The 18,023-nt window shown below is 33.2% G+C and overlaps 2 protein-coding genes across 2 annotated transcripts; both read left to right on the top strand.

Annotated features, from left to right (window-relative positions):
* Positions 1 to 2,126: 2,126 nt before the first annotated feature.
* LOC145631383 (galactokinase-like) lies at positions 2,127 to 8,930 on the top strand. Its single transcript, XM_081683455.1, has 13 exons — positions 2,127 to 2,347; positions 2,424 to 2,608; positions 2,997 to 3,043; positions 3,213 to 3,307; positions 3,450 to 3,532; positions 4,482 to 4,550; positions 5,212 to 5,397; positions 5,699 to 5,833; positions 6,153 to 6,287; positions 7,068 to 7,138; positions 7,415 to 7,492; positions 8,384 to 8,525; positions 8,624 to 8,930. The coding sequence occupies exons 1-13, from the start codon at positions 2,185 to 2,187 to the stop codon at positions 8,732 to 8,734; spliced, it is 1,500 nt and encodes a 499-aa protein (XP_081539581.1). The 5' UTR covers positions 2,127 to 2,184; the 3' UTR covers positions 8,735 to 8,930.
* Positions 8,931 to 14,099: 5,169 nt separating this feature from the next.
* On the top strand, positions 14,100 to 16,671 carry LOC145631382 (uncharacterized). Its single transcript, XM_081683454.1, has 4 exons — positions 14,100 to 14,327; positions 14,536 to 15,241; positions 16,062 to 16,206; positions 16,465 to 16,671. The coding sequence occupies exons 2-4, from the start codon at positions 14,719 to 14,721 to the stop codon at positions 16,523 to 16,525; spliced, it is 729 nt and encodes a 242-aa protein (XP_081539580.1). The 5' UTR covers positions 14,100 to 14,327; positions 14,536 to 14,718; the 3' UTR covers positions 16,526 to 16,671.
* Positions 16,672 to 18,023: the final 1,352 nt, after the last annotated feature.

Genomic DNA, 18,023 nt, shown 5'->3' with positions numbered 1-18,023 from the left:
AGTTGATATTCAATTAAAAAAATTTAAAAGAACAATAGTGCTGGGGTTAATAGTTTATTGAAAAAAAAAAATGAATGTGAGTGAAAAAATATAATAAAAAGGTAGTAGTTTGGAACCATGATTGGAGAAAAAATATAATATTTAAATGTAGTTTTCTTTTAAGGAAAAGGAAGTGTATAAGTGTAACACTTATTAAAACACGCAAGGAGTAAGATAAAGAGATGAAAAAATTAATTTTGTTTTTCTCCTTATAACGAAAAAATTGTGGTAAGATAGAGTTAAATTTAATGGGTAATGATATATGTACTATGTATAAGCATTAAATATACTTCCCAAAATGGAATTAAGTTGGGTATTCATGTCAAATCACGCGCAGATTAATGTTAATTATATATAACCCTAAGGATTATGTTTATCATTTTTCAAATATTTTGTCTTTTTTTTTTGGCAAATCTATCTATCTATCTATATATATATATATATATATATATATATATATATATATATATATATATATATATACTTAATGTTTAAAAACTCTAACCACAAAAATCCAAGGAAGCCACGTGTCATTATCCTACTACATTTCCCCATCATTTCTATTGCAACACAAGAAAGTCAGACCACAAGTCTTCTTATATAAGAGAACCACAAAAATCCAAGCCAAGGTAGTACGACTCAATTCATCTTTTCACTCCAGCAAGCCTTTCCATATCTCTCTTTAATTTTAGTATTGATAGCTTCAATTTCTCTAATTCTCTCTTTAATTTTAGCATTAATCCGGCTCAACCTTCCTACTCCTTCATCTAGCTTCACTTCGAATATTACCAATTAATATCTTTAATCAAGTTTTTGGTTACACTTTACCCCCAAAATTATTTATTTATTGGTATTATGATATATCTCCAAAATAATTTATGCAATTATAACATTATATCACAAAGTTACTTCATTATCAATCAATATTCAAATACTTTTAAAACTAAAATATAATATCCTTATAATAAGCCCGTACGTCGTCGTACGGGCCCAAAAGCTAGTTTAATTTATATAACTAAGATAAATTTATTATGAGTATAAGCTATAAACCGATAGGGAGTAACACTAAAGTGGATAAACCGATAAAATTATTAGCTGAATCCCATTGAGGGTTTTATAAATTATACTTAATTTTTTGTGACTTATTTACCAGATTAATCATCCTCCTCTTTCTCAAGAGTCAGACCTATCTTTTTCTACAGTTTTCCGGTGAATGAATTCAAAAATAATGGCGAAGCACGAAAATGAACCGATACCAATTTACACCTCTCTAGAACCCGTTTATGGCGATGGCTCACTTCTCGAAAAACCAAGGATTCGTTTTAATTAGTAGAACTAAGATAAATTTATGATGATTTGGTTTTGTATAGAATTTGAAAAGTTTACATGGTGTTAAATACTTGACCATGTAAACTTTTCAAATTATATACAAAATTAGATGTGCTCTATTTTCTTGAGTGACTTAAATACTATCATCGATGATGTGCTCTACCTTATCTCAAATTTTGATTTTATTTCTTGGCTACATGTTATTGCCATCACTTTGTTTCGTCGTATGTACTAATGGACAAGTTGTCTATTAATTCTTAATAAAGGTGATACCGCGTGTTTTCCCAAAAAAAATAAAATAAAATACTTACTCCGTATTTGTTACTATAAATATAGAGAGTAACACTATAAATATGTTTGTTTAGAGGGATGGGGATTAAAAGAGGTTGAGGACAGGGATTAAAACACTCCCTTATCCCTCATTTCTATAACTAAGGGGTGGTATAAGGGGAAGGGATAAAAAAATAGGCTAAAAAATACCAAATTACCCCTTAATGAAATTAAAAGGATAAGAGAAAGGTCAGAAATGAGTAAAGATATTTTTATAATTTTACTACTTATCCGTGATTTATTTCTCATATTTATCAGTTATCAAACATGGAATAAAGATTATTTTCTTTGTCCCACCTATCAATTCCCTATCTTTATCCTCCTTCCTTATCCTTCTTATTTCTATCCCTCAAACCAAACACGTAATAAAATTATTAGGTGAGTCACATGACAGGGTTTTATACTTTTATTAATTACAATTAATTTTCTGTGAGTTATTTACCAAATTATTCCTCTTCCTCTTTCTCAACAGTCAATTCAAAAACAATGGCGAAGCACGAAGATGAACCAGTACCAATCTATACCTCTCTAGAACCCGTTTATGGCGATGGTTCGCTTCTCGAAGAAGCAAGGCTTCGTTTTGACAAAATGAAATCAAAATTCCAACAATTGTTCTCTCATCCTCCTGAAATCTTCGCGCGATCTCCAGGTTTTATAATTTTATATTTTTTCAATTTTCTCTCTCCTTAACTTATGCTAATTTGATTGGTTTTTTTGGGGATTAGGGAGAGTTAATTTGATCGGAGAGCACATAGATTATGAGGGGTATTCGGTGTTGCCGATGGCGATTAGACAAGATACAATAGTTGCGATTCGAAGGAGGGCCGAAGATGAGGAGAAAGTGCTTCGAATTGCGAATCTCGATGATAATAAATATTCAATGTGTACTTATCCTGCTGATCCCAATCAGGTTTATTTTAATCATCTCTCGTTTTTATTTTAATCTTGATGATAATAAATATTCAATGTGTACTGGATAATTTATGAGGGAATACAGTACTCCCTTAGCATAATTCTATTTAGATGGAGTAATGGAGAGGGGTATAATTATAGATAGGTTACTTGGGGTTGGGACAATGTGTCTTTTATTCTCGAACAGAAGACTATTATGGACACATGACTAGCAATTGTGCATACTCATATTAAGTTATTTCAGGACACAATATTAAGCTGAGATGTTTGATTAACTCTGTTTCTGTTATAACTTGTTTTCCTATAGTTTACTGCTATGACCAGAATATTGTTCTTGGTACAAGTCGCAGATGTTATAATTAATTTTAATCTATTATGTTAAGCAGGAACTTGACTTGAAGAATCTCAAATGGGGTCATTATTTCATCTGTGGGTAAGAATCGTAGTTTTTTTTTTTTTTTTTTTTAGATTATATTGCTAACTGCTGATGCATTTTCATTTTATTTTTTAATCAATCAATCAGCTCAGAACGGATTTTTAGTCTTCCAAAGTTTATGCTGCTATAATTTTTTTATTATTAGACTTTTTTGTAATATATGCAGATATAAAGGCTACCATGAATATGCCAAATCAAAAGGTGTAAATGTTGGTGAACCTGTAGGCCTGGATATCCTTGTAGATGGAACAGTGCCAACTGGTATATTTTCTTTCTTTCTTTCTTTTTCACTAATATTGTCACAATTGTTCTGATTAGCATGGGAAAGAAAAACTATTTTTATAATGATCTGATTAGGGCAGTGCTCATTCTGAATTGTATTTGCGATTCCTTTTTCACTTAGGTTCTGGATTGTCAAGTTCGGCAGCTTTTGTTTGCTCTTCTACAATTGCTATAATGGCTGCTTTTGGGGTTAACTTCCCTAAGGTATTTATAGCTCTTTGTAGTAGTTAATTCTACTGCTCGCTGATTTTCACCTCAGTTGCTTTCCAAAATCCATTTCATTAATTGGAAGAAAATAATTGCATTTTCTAATACTGTTCTAAGCTTCGGAAATTAATTTATCACAAACTTGCTTGAAATGATCCAAGACTCCCAAGAGGACAGATTGCTTTTCTTTCCATATGGATGATCTATTGAGTGGAAATTTTAAGGGCTATCATCTTCTCAAGTCAGACTGTATCTATGTCTTAGAGCTCTCTGAGATCACTTTAAGGCCTATCTTATAACACTGCTATTATTTTATTAATTGTTACTGATTTGGGAAAAGCTTTTAAGACCATACAAAATGAGTTGTTTTTTGCTAATTTCCCAATGGTGAGACGCTCTAAAATATGCTAACATCACTTTCAATTTATGGCCCACCAAATTCATATTGTAAGTTTTTTCAAAAAAAAAAAACAAAAAAAAAACACCTAAATAAATTACAAAATATATTATATATTGATAAGGGAGCCCAAACTTTTTGTCAAATAAGACTCAAAGTTGAGTATCTAAACTTAGCAACTTTTATTTAGAGTTGCTAAGTTTAGATACCAACTTATTGGTATCCTTCGCAAAAAAATCTCTCTTAAGAAACTCTCTCAAGTCTTACCATTGGAGATGGTCTAACAACAACATGACCTACAACTTTACTTTCGAATATAAAATTCTGTTATGCTACTTGAACTTGCTTCTGCATGATGAAAGCATTATATATTGGACTGGTCTTGCACAATTTATATCGGATGGAACAAAAGGCTGTAACAGACTGTACAGTAACAGCTTATATACTATAGTCATGTGTAGTTTACTGTCTATATATGTCTTGGTTGCAATCTAGATTTTAATTTTCTAATATAATTTCTTTTTTCAAATTTCATTCCCTTTTTTGCAGAAAGAAATTGCACAACTCACTTGTGAATGTGAGCGGCACATAGGGACACAGTCTGGTGGAATGGATCAGGTTAGACAGCATATTGTTATATATTTAAAGGATTTTGAGTAAAATGAAAGACTTTACTGGGAACAATAAGTTTTGGAGTACAACGAATATCTACTGAAATATTCACAAACTACATGCAGTTTGTCAATGTTGTTGAATTATTTTTCTGTGGAGTTATCTTGTCTTTAGAAGTTTTTGAGACCACTTCTTGCTAAATAGCTACTCCTAATATTCAAATGTTGAACTTTGTAGGCTCAAGACTTACAAATATACTTTCGTATTTTCTTCATGTTGGAAATTATATACTATAATCTTACCCGCTCATTGCTTTCATAGATTTTTATGTCTCTGTCTAAACTATACTACAGTTCACATTCTCTGTTTTCTTCTCAACTCTAGTATCGTTCCAGGCGTTTACCTGAACTTCTCTTGATACTCAACTATTAGGGTTCCATACTGATTCAAGGCTTTAGATCAATATGCTCTTGACCTGGTTTGGCATCTGATTGCTCATTTTTGGATCTATAAAGAGCTCCCTATAAAAAATATTACTGCATAATATGAAAAGACCCCACCTAACTTCTTTGACCTGGTTTGGCATCTGATTGCTCATTCAAGGCTTTAGATCCATCAATGTTGAGATTATTCTATTTATCAATTGATTTAAGCTTGTTTTTGCTAGGCAATTTCTGTCATGGCCCAGACTGGATTCGCGGAGTTGATAGATTTCAATCCTATTCGTGCAACTGACGTAAAACTTCCAGCTGGGGGATCATTTGTTATAGCACATTCATTGGCAGAGTCTCAGAAAGCTGTCACTGCTGCCACAAATTACAACAATCGTGTGGTTGAATGCAGACTTGCTGCAGTGAGTTTATATTCAACTTGTCTTAACGCTTTGAATAAAAATTTTGATGGTTACAAAATCATTCATTCTACATGAGTTCTAAGTTCTATTAGGCAGTTATGATGAGACAGGAGAAAATCAAAATTTGTGACATTGTTTTTCTTCCGATTATTTTGCTGCCGACTAAGCTGAAGATTATTAAAGAATGTGTTAAGCAGCTTATTGATTAAAAATTTAGGGTTGATATGACTATATGAGTGTTTGATGCAATACTGTTGATGTTTGAGTTTTGCGTTAAAGTTTGCTTGTTTGACTTCTGCAGATTGTGTTGGGTATTAAGCTTGGAATGAACCCAAAAGAGGCAGCATACAATGTCAAAACACTTTCTGATGTTGAGGGCCTCTGTATGTCCTTCGCTGGCACTCGTGGCTCCACTGATCCTGTACTAGCTGTCCAGGTACCCCTGCATACCTTATTAATAGTAGTTGTCTCTTTGTACCTATAGCATCATCCACGGTTTAGCTGTTTTCTGTTATTTTAGGAACCGAGTAATGGATTATGCTATGTAACCTTTAATTAGAATGTGTTGGGTGTGGAGAGAATTTTATTTAGGGAAAAGTTGGTGTCACGTTATACGATAATATTATTTAACAAAGTGCTCATATTGTGCTGCACTATCAATCACCAACTGTTTAGTTAATTCTGAAATTTGACTAGGCGTAATCAATCCTTTTTTACCACTAGTTTGACGATGCAAACCTTCCCTGTTTTTCCAGGAGAATCTTAAAGAGGAACCATATACTGCTGAAGACATTGAGAAGATTACTAATGAGAGTCTGCAATCAATCTTTAGCGACTCCCCAACTTCTTTGGATGTTTTGAAGGCAGCCCAACACTATAAGCTGCATCAGGTATAATACTACGGCCCAACACTATGTCTGGTGATTGTTAATTTAATTTAGACCCTTGCAACTATGTTTGCTTTCATGAATCCTGATTGTGTCATAGTTACCAGACATATGTTGATTTTATCTTTGGCTATTGTAGATCCTAATTTGTATATAGCTGGTTGTTATGCACTCAAAAACATATAAAGATGCAACTCTGTAGTTGCTGCATGTTATCAGACTCTGGGAATAGGTGTTTGACAATGTCACTATTTAGTACACTTCTTTTCCTTTTTCAAAATGTTTCAATTTTCATCAAGGGTGTCTTCTCAATTTGGAAATTTGATACTTTATATCTCATCCACTATATACACTGCAATTGTATTGTATTGTGCAATCTGCTCTAGCTGCCAATTTATAATGAAAGAGTGGAATTTTTTTATCTTTATGTCCCTGCTGCTTTTTTTTTTTCATTAGTTGTTCTTGGAACACTCTCTTCTCTTTCCCTTCCCCCACCCCCTTTTTTTTTCCTCCTCGGATCTTTTTCAAGTCATCATGGTAATATTTCTAAATTGTGAATTTTTCTTTTGCTATTTCTCTGATATTTTTTTTTTTTTTTTTTCCCAGATGGTTTTAGATAAACTTTACATTGATGTTAAGGCTAGAGTGTTTCACTGATGGATTATTTTATGATTCTTTGATCCATCTGCTGTGTTGTATGCTTGCACACCAGTCACCACTGTGGTAGAAAATTAGTTATTTTTTTCCCTAAATTATGCCTAATGCCAAATCATCTTTCTCCAGAGGGCTGCTCATGTGTATTCTGAAGCCAAGAGGGTACATGCTTTCAAGGATACAGTGTCCTCAGATTTGAGGTAAGTTGAAATTTAGCTTTTGGCTGAGCATTTGGATCCTTTTCCCCTGTCGTGTATCTTTTAAATATCATGCTGGACCCTATTATCCTTTCATTCTGCTGGAGACTGTCATATGCAGTGAGTTATTGACTAAACACATGGAGAGTCACATAGCTGTTGTACCCAGTAGTTTGAAACAAATATTTGACAATTATCTGTAGTAGCTGAGATTAAAATTTTACGTACCGTGTATAAATAGTCTTTTGTATACTTATATTCTACAACTTGTCTTTGCAGTGAGGAGGATATGCTTAAGAAGCTTGGTGACCTTATGAATGAGAGTCATTATAGCTGCAGTGTTCTCTATGAATGCAGGTATAGAGGCATTAACCACTAGTGATGCTAATTTGAGTTCAATTTAATTATTTGATGAAGTCTTCCTGTGTACGAAACTACATGTGTCTGGCTGTTTTAGGTCGACCTGAGAGTGTTTGAGTGCTTTAACTTTTATTTATGAATTTAAGCAATATTTTTCGGGACTTGTGAGTGTCCTGAATATGATGAGATTTGTGAGGAATGAAGGAGAATTGTAGCAAAACCTGTATTGTCACTAACTATAGCATAATGTTATATCACTTGCTCGTGGTCTCCTGCAGTCCTGCTACACTTAAGTTGATCATTAGAACACATTAATTGTACTGTTAATTTTAAATGGTCTAAGGGTTAGAGTAAGGGAGTGGCAGGGCATGAGGAATACTGATCATATAGGTCCATCTTACATGGGGCCGATGGGGGGCTATCCACCGTTCTGTGCTTTACAAACAAGATACACATGCCTGAATTGCAACTTTGACTGCTTAAGGCAATTGGAATGAGTAATTCCCTTGGCCATTTCGATGTTTTGACAGCAATTGTGCTTCAAAGTGGAGCTCTGGTGGTTAATCGGTTGGATTTGTCTGCTGTTACTGGCCACTTGATTTGCGCTTGGGTGTTTATTTCGCCTTCAGTTTTTCCTATAGCAATATATAGGTCCTTTTCATTTCTACTGCTGGAGGAGTGGAATGTAATGCCCTTCACCCTCCAGTTTCTTTATGTAGCGTGGCAGTATATGTAGGATCCTTTGCTTACTAGTTGCAGACAGGGTGGAATGTATGTAATGCAGATGTTAGAAATTGGAACATACTTTATCATATCACTTTTTCTTTGGCGCTTCTTGATTAACTGAGATTTTGTTTCTTGGTGGTGAATGGGTGACTTGTAATATAGCTGTCCTGAGTTAGAAGAACTTGTGAAAGTTGCTCGCGACAAAGGTGCTCTTGGTTCAAGGCTTACAGGTGCCGGATGGGGTGGCTGCACAGTTTCTTTGGTAAAGGAAAGTACAGTGCCACATTTTATCCTTGATTTGAAAGTAAGTTCAACTAAACACCTCAGGTTTTAATAGAGTTTTGAAGTGTGCAACCCGAATATAAGAAGAATTATCTGACCCATTTTGTGTGTCTCTATCAGGAGCACTTCTACCAATCGAGGATTGACAAGGGGGTGATCGGTAACAATGACCTTGGTCTCTATGTTTTTGCCTCAAAGCCATCTAGTGGTGCTGCCATCTTTAAGTTTTAGATTGTCCATTGCTGCCTGTTCATCTTTGCACAGCCAAGTTTAGTTTTGTCTACCGCAGTCCCTGATTTTTTTGTCTTAGCAAATAAACACCAGTTACATCTGTGGAGTAAACCTCCACTCTTGTTCTGTTACAGGAAATGTATAATTTAATGACAATAAAGAAAAATAAGGCGTGAGCAATTTTATGTCGTGTGAACTGATTTTCGTATCTTTATCAGTTATATGGAGTATAATCTTCAGAAAGTGATCTCGATGCAATCAAACAAATTTCACCTTTGACTAAATGATACTTTTTAACTCTTAACAAAATTAAAGTGAAGATGGATTGGGTCTTTATTATTGGACATACCCCCCTCTAAACTAGTTTTTTGTACAAGAACTAGCTTGAAATAGACAAAGAATTGGTAGGCATGTCTATCTATAATGACCCCCATCAAGTAACACTTGGTTTAATGGTAAAGGTTTGGCTAAGTGACTTAGAGATTATGGTACTAAACCTCACTAGGTGCTCTTTGGGGATGAAGGTTTGTGAGAGGTTTCGGTTCAGTATAATCATTCTTCTAAAAATAAAAAGAAAATCTCCCTCAAACTAAATTACTAAAAATAGATACGAAGCTTTAAAATGTACTAGTAAGATTTCATGAAAAAACATCAGAGAAGATAAATGCTAGTCTGTGCTTGAAGTGTTGCTAAATATGTATAATGTATCCTGTGATTCTGTGAATATTAAAGCTCATAAATGAAGAGCATATAGAAATTAAGAAGAGCGTTGTGACCTTTGGCTTTGGCTGGCAAAAGTCTGGCGTTATGGGCATGGATAAATGATAGCAAATTATTTGGGGATTCATTCCTCTGTTTTTTGTTTGATATTGGCTCCTCACCCCTGCTGTACCTGCTCATGTTCTTGATACTTCCAATGACCACCAAATGTTGATTTTTTTTTTCTCCTTTAGCTGAGGAGCGTGACTCCACATATAGCATGGGTTTAGAGCGTTGGACCACGTGTAATATTACGAGTACTGTTAAGTTTGTAACGGTTATAATTGTTTTATTTGAATAGATACGATTACAAAATATAATTTGAACTTTTTTAGAACAGATGAAAAATGCCCATAAGGAATTATCAGAAGGGGACGGAGGGAGTAATTAAATATAGAACCGCTACAGGTGATAATAAGAAGCTAAAGCTCAATTAACTTGATAGATAGTTTGACTTGATGCATTCCAAGTTCCAACCAATAATACATACGGAGTACACCGTAGTAATTCGAAAATATCCGAACCCACAAGTCCACAACAGTACAACTTTGTTTCTCTCGCTCTCTCTGAGTATATGACCCGAAACCCATCAATCAACTTTATAGAACAATACACAATAGGACAAAGGATCAAACAAGCAAGATTTTTTTTTCCTAATAATGCATGTCATACGAGTTATGAATTAAATGCAATGTCCGAGTTGAAATACAAATTCAGTTAATGATTTAGTGAAATAAACGTCAATCTTGGGTCAATTTGTTTCTCAGCATCACCCCACTCAGCTACTCTATTAATTCTAGTTGCTGTTTGTTGAGGGATTAAGATGTATACGATGAGTGGTGGTGGCACGAGGCTTAATGTGCTCGTGCTCATGCTAATGAAAGCGATTACATGGCATTACAGGCAAGGTTGATATAGTAGCCTAGTAGGGTTTTGTGATTTTGAGACATCACAAGGTGGTGTAGGGACTAGGGACTACTAAATTGTAAATTGGGAGATAATGTACATATCTTGTGACATGTATTTCCGGACTTCTCGTTTTCTCATTTAGTTCACATTTACTATGAAATACGAAGTATCAGTTATAAACTAACTAAACTAGATTATTAATTAAGTGCATCAAGCCCTTAGGATACTATATTTCTAGATACAACTGACTTTATATAGTACAGTACTAACAAATTGTATTACTTTTTTAAATTAACCATATATATGAAGTAGTATTTATTTTTTTGAAATTTTATAATTTATAAAATGTTCTTATTTAGGCTAAAGATTTCCTCAAAAAAAAAAAAAAAAAAAAAAATTAGGCTAAAGATTTGAAGAATACTACTTGTAATAAACAATTAGACTAATATATATGTTGTGGACAATGCATAAACAATTATTTTTTAAAAATAAAACTCTAAATATACTTCGTACATATTACAATTTTTTTTTAATTTTTTGAATAAAAAAGAATACTTTGTTCCGATAACATTACATGAGAGTGAAGTACGCAATAACTAGTTACTAGCTAGTATAAACTCGTACTATTCTTTTGTGAACATAAACAATAAAAGTCATTTTTTTTTTGAAGCAATAAAAGTCAATTATAAAGACCTTTAATTATTCCCAATTTTCAGAAAGTACATGAAGTAAATAAAAAAAATAAAAAATTTTAAAAATCAAATTTGCTGTAGACAATGAAGTGCATTACATTAATGTGATCCATCAATACCGGGAGAATATACAGGGATTAAATCTCAAACACCTGAGTTTATTTGTTCATATGATGCTAATTTTATACTCTACTTTCCAGTTTCCACAAAACAAATCCACATAAAAAGTACCCACATTTATAGAAGCTGCACTACAATAATAAGAAAACATTGTTGAGTAAATTTTGGAGCTAATTTCTTGTTGATCCACATGACCACATCTACGCCTGTTTTTCTGAACCTCTTGCTTTCAAAGTTGGTTATCAACTGCTTTCTTGTTCGGTTATATTCCACTAGATTTAATGCACGTGATGCGTGTTTCAACTTTTAAAAACCATATACGAGACAAGCAATCACTTTAAAGAAAATATGAAAATAAGGGACTTTAGCACGTAGAGTTATATGATGACTATTTTTTTTTTTTTTCATAAATATTTCTCAATAACGATGATTGATGCCACTATTGGCATAACTTACACCTATTTAAACAAAATGTTTTCGTATAATTGTAACAAGTGATTAATGTACAAACTCTTATATATTCCATTCACTTGTATTTTATTACATTATCTATCTTAACACTTGCATCAAAGATAGTACAAGTATAATGATAATATTGGGTAGTTGGGCTAACATCACCAAAACACTAAACTACGTAGTAATAAAATTTCAAAGAAACCAGTGCCAAAAAAAAAAAAAAAAAAAAAAAAAAAAAGGGGGTAAAGCAAACAAACAAGATGAATCTTTATTATTTGGTTGTGGGTCATTCAAAATTCAATTGTCGACTTTCTTTTTGAGTCTTTGCAGCTTACTTTATGTACTATTTGTTAGAGCTATATTGTCAATCATTCTCAAAAGAAATACTCCGTATTAACTTTTTAAAACTTTTGATTTATTTAAGTATTAGTGTATAACATATGTAGGACAACATTAATAAGAACTTAACAATAATTTTAGGTTTATTATATACGTGAAGTGACCAACTTATCCTTTAAAATAAATATCCATGTACTCTTAAGAAGTAAAGTATGTGAAGCCTTAAACATTTGAAGCCTTATATGTGAGACAGACTTCAAATGTTTTACTTCATACAATTACAAAGTATTATTTTTAGGGTTATCTTATAAAATTTCTAAGGTAACTCAGAATGTCTTCTTTGTAATACTCTATTAGTATTACTATATGCTCACTTGATGCAATGCTCTTGAACTCAAAAATGAGCTTACATACCTACCTATTATTAAATATTAATTGAGTAGTATATAAATGTAAATTCAAATCTGTTAAAAAAAAATGTAAATTCAAATGAATCTACATAGTATTATATTCCGAATGTATATTTAGGCGATTTCAAAATAGCTTGAAAAAAGAGGTTGATATTGTGTGGAATACTTGTTATCATGGTGTGATGACGTCAAAAAAAAAAAAGTCCCATTGTTTAATTGTTTATTAACTTTAATTAAATAGACTGAAAATATTATTACCTCCGTTAACATTTACTTGCAACTTTGGGGTATTATTTGATAGACATAAAATATTCCAAAGTTGCAAGTAAATGTTAACGGAGGTAGTATTACTCCTATTAATTTCAATATTATACGGAGTACTTTGAGCTAAGTGGTGATGAATGATTACGGTTATGGGCCAACCTATTCTAGTTTTAAATCGAAATTGGCAGTTGGCTAGGTAGCTTATAAGTATAAACTAATTGCTCACTTTGTATAAAATCAAGTCTTCCTAAAAATAAAATTAAAAGGCACATTGGTTTTTTCTATAATTTATTCTGTGACTAATTTTAATTTAGCTGTAAAGGACACAAGCATGAACTGATCCTTTGAATTTGTTATTTGTCATTGTAGATGTTGACTATTATAATACACGAAATGAACTACCGGCAAAACCATGATTTAAATTATGAAAAAGCAACTACCAAAGCTTATAGTAGAGCTTTTATTTGGGTTGGGTTTTATCTTGTCAAATTTATGTTTGTGCCAATTAATTAATGAGCTAGCTATAAATTATTCATACTAATCCGATCTAGCCAAATTTATATAAACAGCCAAACGTCTTAAATGGACTCGTCACTAACCTACTACTTTCATGCCTGCTTTTATACTTCTAGCCTAAAGCCACTCTTATAAATTAGCTTTCTAACACATACACAATTAATAATTAAAAAAAAAAAAAAGAACATTAACAAATTGGTTACTTAATTACTTTGGTTGAGTTTACTACAAGCTGAAAAAAGCCAAAATGGTGAAAATATTTGGCTAAAAAGCATTTGTAAAAAACAAACAATTTTTTTTTTTTAATAGAAAACCAAACATTATTTAATTAGCTTATTAATGGTTTTTTCAACCAACTTAACTAGAAAAACCTAACTAGACATATTCAAAAGAATCAAACTATGTATTCTACTAAAAACAACATGTCCTAATTCAATCTCAAATACTCCGTAATGTTTATGCCAAACATTCGAGTCATAACAAGACAACCACGAACAAACAAATTTGATTCATTGACCCAGACTTGACCCGAACCCTTCGTAAAATACTTAATCAAATTAGCCCACCCAGTTGAACAAACACTTAAATCCAAATTAGTATTCCTTAATTTCAATGGATAGAAAGACAATTATTTTTTTTTTTTTTTTAAAAACAATGGATAGAAAGACAATTCTAATGTCTTAATTAAGCATTTGGTAGTTGATGATAAAATGGGTTTGTACTTTGTAATAAGGTGTCGGTGACAATCCCGGGTTTCCCTCTTTAATTGGGTTACTTTCAATAAATTGACCCTCATTTTTATCATTTTTTTTATTATACTAAATAGTTTTTTTTTTTTTTTTTTTTTTTTTTTTTTTTTTTTTTTTTTTTTATTAAAGCTGTGACTCACAACATAGACTCCAGTTTCTTTTACAGTATATACTTTTTTAAATTCTGGGTTTCATTCTCAAATTCAAACTTATCCTCTTACATTTTTCCCCTTTTTTCTCTCTCTAATTTTCTCACTAATTCACGAAGGATCCAAGTTATTTCTTTTTCATTTTTATTTTGTTTAAATTCTTTAATTGTCCTCGTTTTCTGCTGCTACTGCCAGCTTCGGATCTGCAGTTTCTTCGCTCCCCACAAAAGGTATTCTTATAATCTATACGCTAATTCAATTTTTTAGATTAATTTGATACTTTGCTGCTCTTTATAGCATTGAGAATGTGATTTTTAACTTGGGTTTTTGAGCTAATTCAGTGCTTATTAATTGTTCACATTGAATTTTTTTAGGATAATATATAGTTGTTCAATTTTCTGGGTGTCTTAAATTTTAAATGTTTGCTTCAAATTGCAGGGTTGCTTCCAACATTTGAGTCAAAAATTTAATTTGGGGGAACGGAAATTAGGGTTGGATCTTGTGTAAAATATATAATTAATTGAAGAAATTTTGTGGGTAGTGTGTAAATATTAGGAAATTGTAAGGAAATGAGTTCTGTTGTATTGCGGTTGAGATAAGTTATTGGAAATTTATATTATTATGATGGAGAATGTTACTTCAAAAGACGGGTATTTTGATGCTGATCTTGAAATGGGGAGAGCTTGTGATAGCCTAGATTATAGCGGGGGTGAAGAAATTGAGAACAATAACATGAAACCATTGTATTTTGAGGGTAGTGGTAATGGAGGGAATAAGTTTGAAGAGAGGTTATCGCCTTCGATTGCTACGAGTTGTGGCGGGGAAGACACGGAGAGTGTGAAATTAATGGTAATAGATGAAAGGAATGTGGAAGTACCGGAGAAGAAGGTGGTTAAGGAGAGACCAAAGGCGATGAGTGCTAAGAAACCCCCCAAACCCCCACGACCGCCTAGAGGTTTGTCTTTGGATTCAGCTGATCAGAAGCTGATTAGGGAACTTCATGAACTTGCTAGGCTTAAGCGTGCAAGGGTTGAGCGAATGAAAGCATTGAAGAAGACGAGAGAAGCAAGGGTTTCTTCTCCCAAAAACCAGCTATTTGCTACTCTTCTTACTGTTTTGTTCTGTCTAGTTGTGCTTTTGCAAGGTAAATTTCTACCCGTGTTCTGTTTCTGTAAATTTTTGCTCCCCAAACTTTGTTCCTTGAAAATCTAATGAAAGATCTATCTGTTGGTTTTCGTGCAAAGCAGAATGAGTGGATTTTGTCTCCTATATCATTAGATATTTTTTGGTCTGATTAATTCTTCATGTTGCTTCTTTAGCGATCATATAAAATACTCAATGCAATTGTAATATTTGTTAAAAAAAAAGGTTTTCTGTTCTAATGATTCTCACTTCGTATACACCACACATTAAGCTCTTCTTCATTGTTGTTATTTCTTTGTGGATCACAGTTTCATGCTTTAGGCTCTTTTTTGACTTGTAATATTGAAGAAGCTTGGGAATTAAGGTTCTCTTATATTTTAGATTTTTAGTTGAAGGTTAAAAAAGTATCTGTTCTGCTTGAGATCCCTCTGCTATTTGGAAGAGAATGGGCTTCAAGATGTTGATTTAATTCCATTCCTTGTTTATTTAATACATTTTCGGATTTGTATACATCAAACTGTCGGCTTCTATTGGTATAGTTGCAGAAGGTATTTCTGTTTGTTAGAGGTGGAGTTTCTAAATCATCTTTTTTCTTCAAAATCATCCTTTTTCTTTCGTTGGATAACCTGAATTCAATTCTTTGAGATTATGTTATAAGCTATTCCAAATTTGGTTGAAATGTTAGTTTTGTATGTTCATTTGTTTTACTATGAATTCAATGATATTTGGGCAAATGAAATTTAGAGCTAGCCAGATCCCATGACTAGAAGTGTATACTTAACAATCAGCTGAAAGATCGTTTGATATCTTGTATGTTGCAGGAATTTCATCTAGGACTAGCTCAGCTGCAAGCTTCCAGGGATCGCCTATCTCATCTGGAGTCACAGAGCGTAGCATTATTTCTGTTCAGCATAACCCGATATCATCAGCAAGCTATTATAACGGACCCGGTTTTGAATCTCATAGGTATTATTAAGTTCTGCAGATACTTTTTTGGTTGTGCTAGATTCTCAATACTCTAATTTGAGTGTAAATACTAGTACTTGACATTTCATTTTGGACCCAAATCTTTAAAATATTTCATAATATGGTCAAGTTCTGCCACTTGGAGTAGTGATCATGTCCATTGTACCTGAGTATGAGTAACATACCTCGCTTCAATGTTTTGTCTTATGTAGTAAGTCATCAATTAGAATCTCCTCTCATGTAGTCAATATATTGCAGATTAGTGGAGCAGTCTTCTGGGAATAATAGAGGAGAACAGGCGAGCAGAGCAGTGGGCTGAGTATAGCTTGCAACCTAGGGCACTAGAGTGCTTTTGTGGTTTCAGGATTCACCAAATTTGGTGTTAGTTATTCTTGTGCTGCTGATGGTTGTGTAAAAACACTCATACTAATAACAAAATCTGTAGCTGTTTGATTTTGAGATGTACATAGCGTTGCATAAGCATAAATTGTGTGCTCCGTAGCTTCTTGGGGCTTGAAGCATTTTACTGATATATAGAATAACAAGTATCTTAAAACACTGTGCCTCTTTTCTCTCATGAATACCTGTAACTTCTCTTAGAGATTGGGGACAAGAGAAACATTTAATTCAGTGGAAATATAGAAGTTAGCTCCTCCTCTAAATCAGGTTCCTCTGAAGCCGGTTTCTTGCTGGAGCAGGTTCCTCAATCTCTGATTCCAAGTTGCAATATCAATGTGGAGATAATTCGTTACTGTTACATCTAGCGCTTTGGACAGTGCAGTTAGCATAGCACTTATACTATTGTTACTTCTGCTCGTCCTTTCCATGAGTAACGCCATCAGCATGCTTCCTTGAATCTGCTCTTCCAGCATCCTCGAAGATTGGTATCTGTAGTGCTCTGGATTGTGGTAGTAGAGGTCCTGCATATGTAAATATGTAATAGGGAGTAATAACTAAAAAAGTAATGGTGTCGAGCTTATTGAGATAAAATTATGAGTGGTATGGTTGTAGGCTACTAGGCTGGATTCTGAAGGCCCAGATGCACTGTTATCCATAAATGTTACGAGTAAAACTAAACTTTTAATAAGTTATCCATAAATGCCAGTATTCGATTTTTGTTGAGAAAGCTTAATGGCTTACAAAAGACCTCTAGCCCATAATATTGGCCCTTGTATAAATTTTTTGGTTTGAAAATTATTAAGTAGCTTACATTTTCCCTCTTTTTGAGAGTGAGGGGTAGCTCAAGTAGTTAGAGTTTTCCTCCCGATTTCAAGAAATTTTGGGATCGATTCTCACCCCCGCCTTTGTGGCTCTCTAAACACCAAAAAAAAAAAAAAAAAAAAAAAAACATTTTCTCCCTTTTTCCAACAATCTATTCTCCAAAGCTCACTTCGACCTCCTCAATGTACGGCTGCTGCATAAGAGCTTTTTTTCTCGACATTTCTATGCGTCCTAAAAGAACGGTTCGTTCTCGGCCAACCAATGGATGTCAGTATACCCTTAACAATGAATGAAGCTGCAACACCTTCAACTCAAGTGAAGCGTTCACTCATGTTATCGAATGGAATTAGGCCGATACGACACCAATCCATGTGTACTAAAGCCTAGGAAATTGATCAAGAAAGATTCATACAACTATTTGCTCAGTATAAAAATTACTCCGTAGTAACTATGAATCTATGATCAGACTAAGGTGACTCTATTGGTAGGAGTTTAAAGCTAATATGATTTCAGCTGATATGATTTCAGTATAAAAATTAACTCAAGCTTACTACGAACATTTATGAAAACATATAATAATCATATATGGTTCCAAA

The sequence above is a fragment of the Chenopodium album genome, chromosome 5, assembly GCF_948465745.1.
Source record: "Chenopodium album chromosome 5, dcCheAlbu1.1, whole genome shotgun sequence".
In the NCBI taxonomy this organism is placed as follows: domain Eukaryota; kingdom Viridiplantae; phylum Streptophyta; class Magnoliopsida; order Caryophyllales; family Amaranthaceae; genus Chenopodium; species Chenopodium album.
Note: the sequence above shows the minus strand (reverse complement) of the source record. Positions and strands in the feature narration are given on the sequence as shown.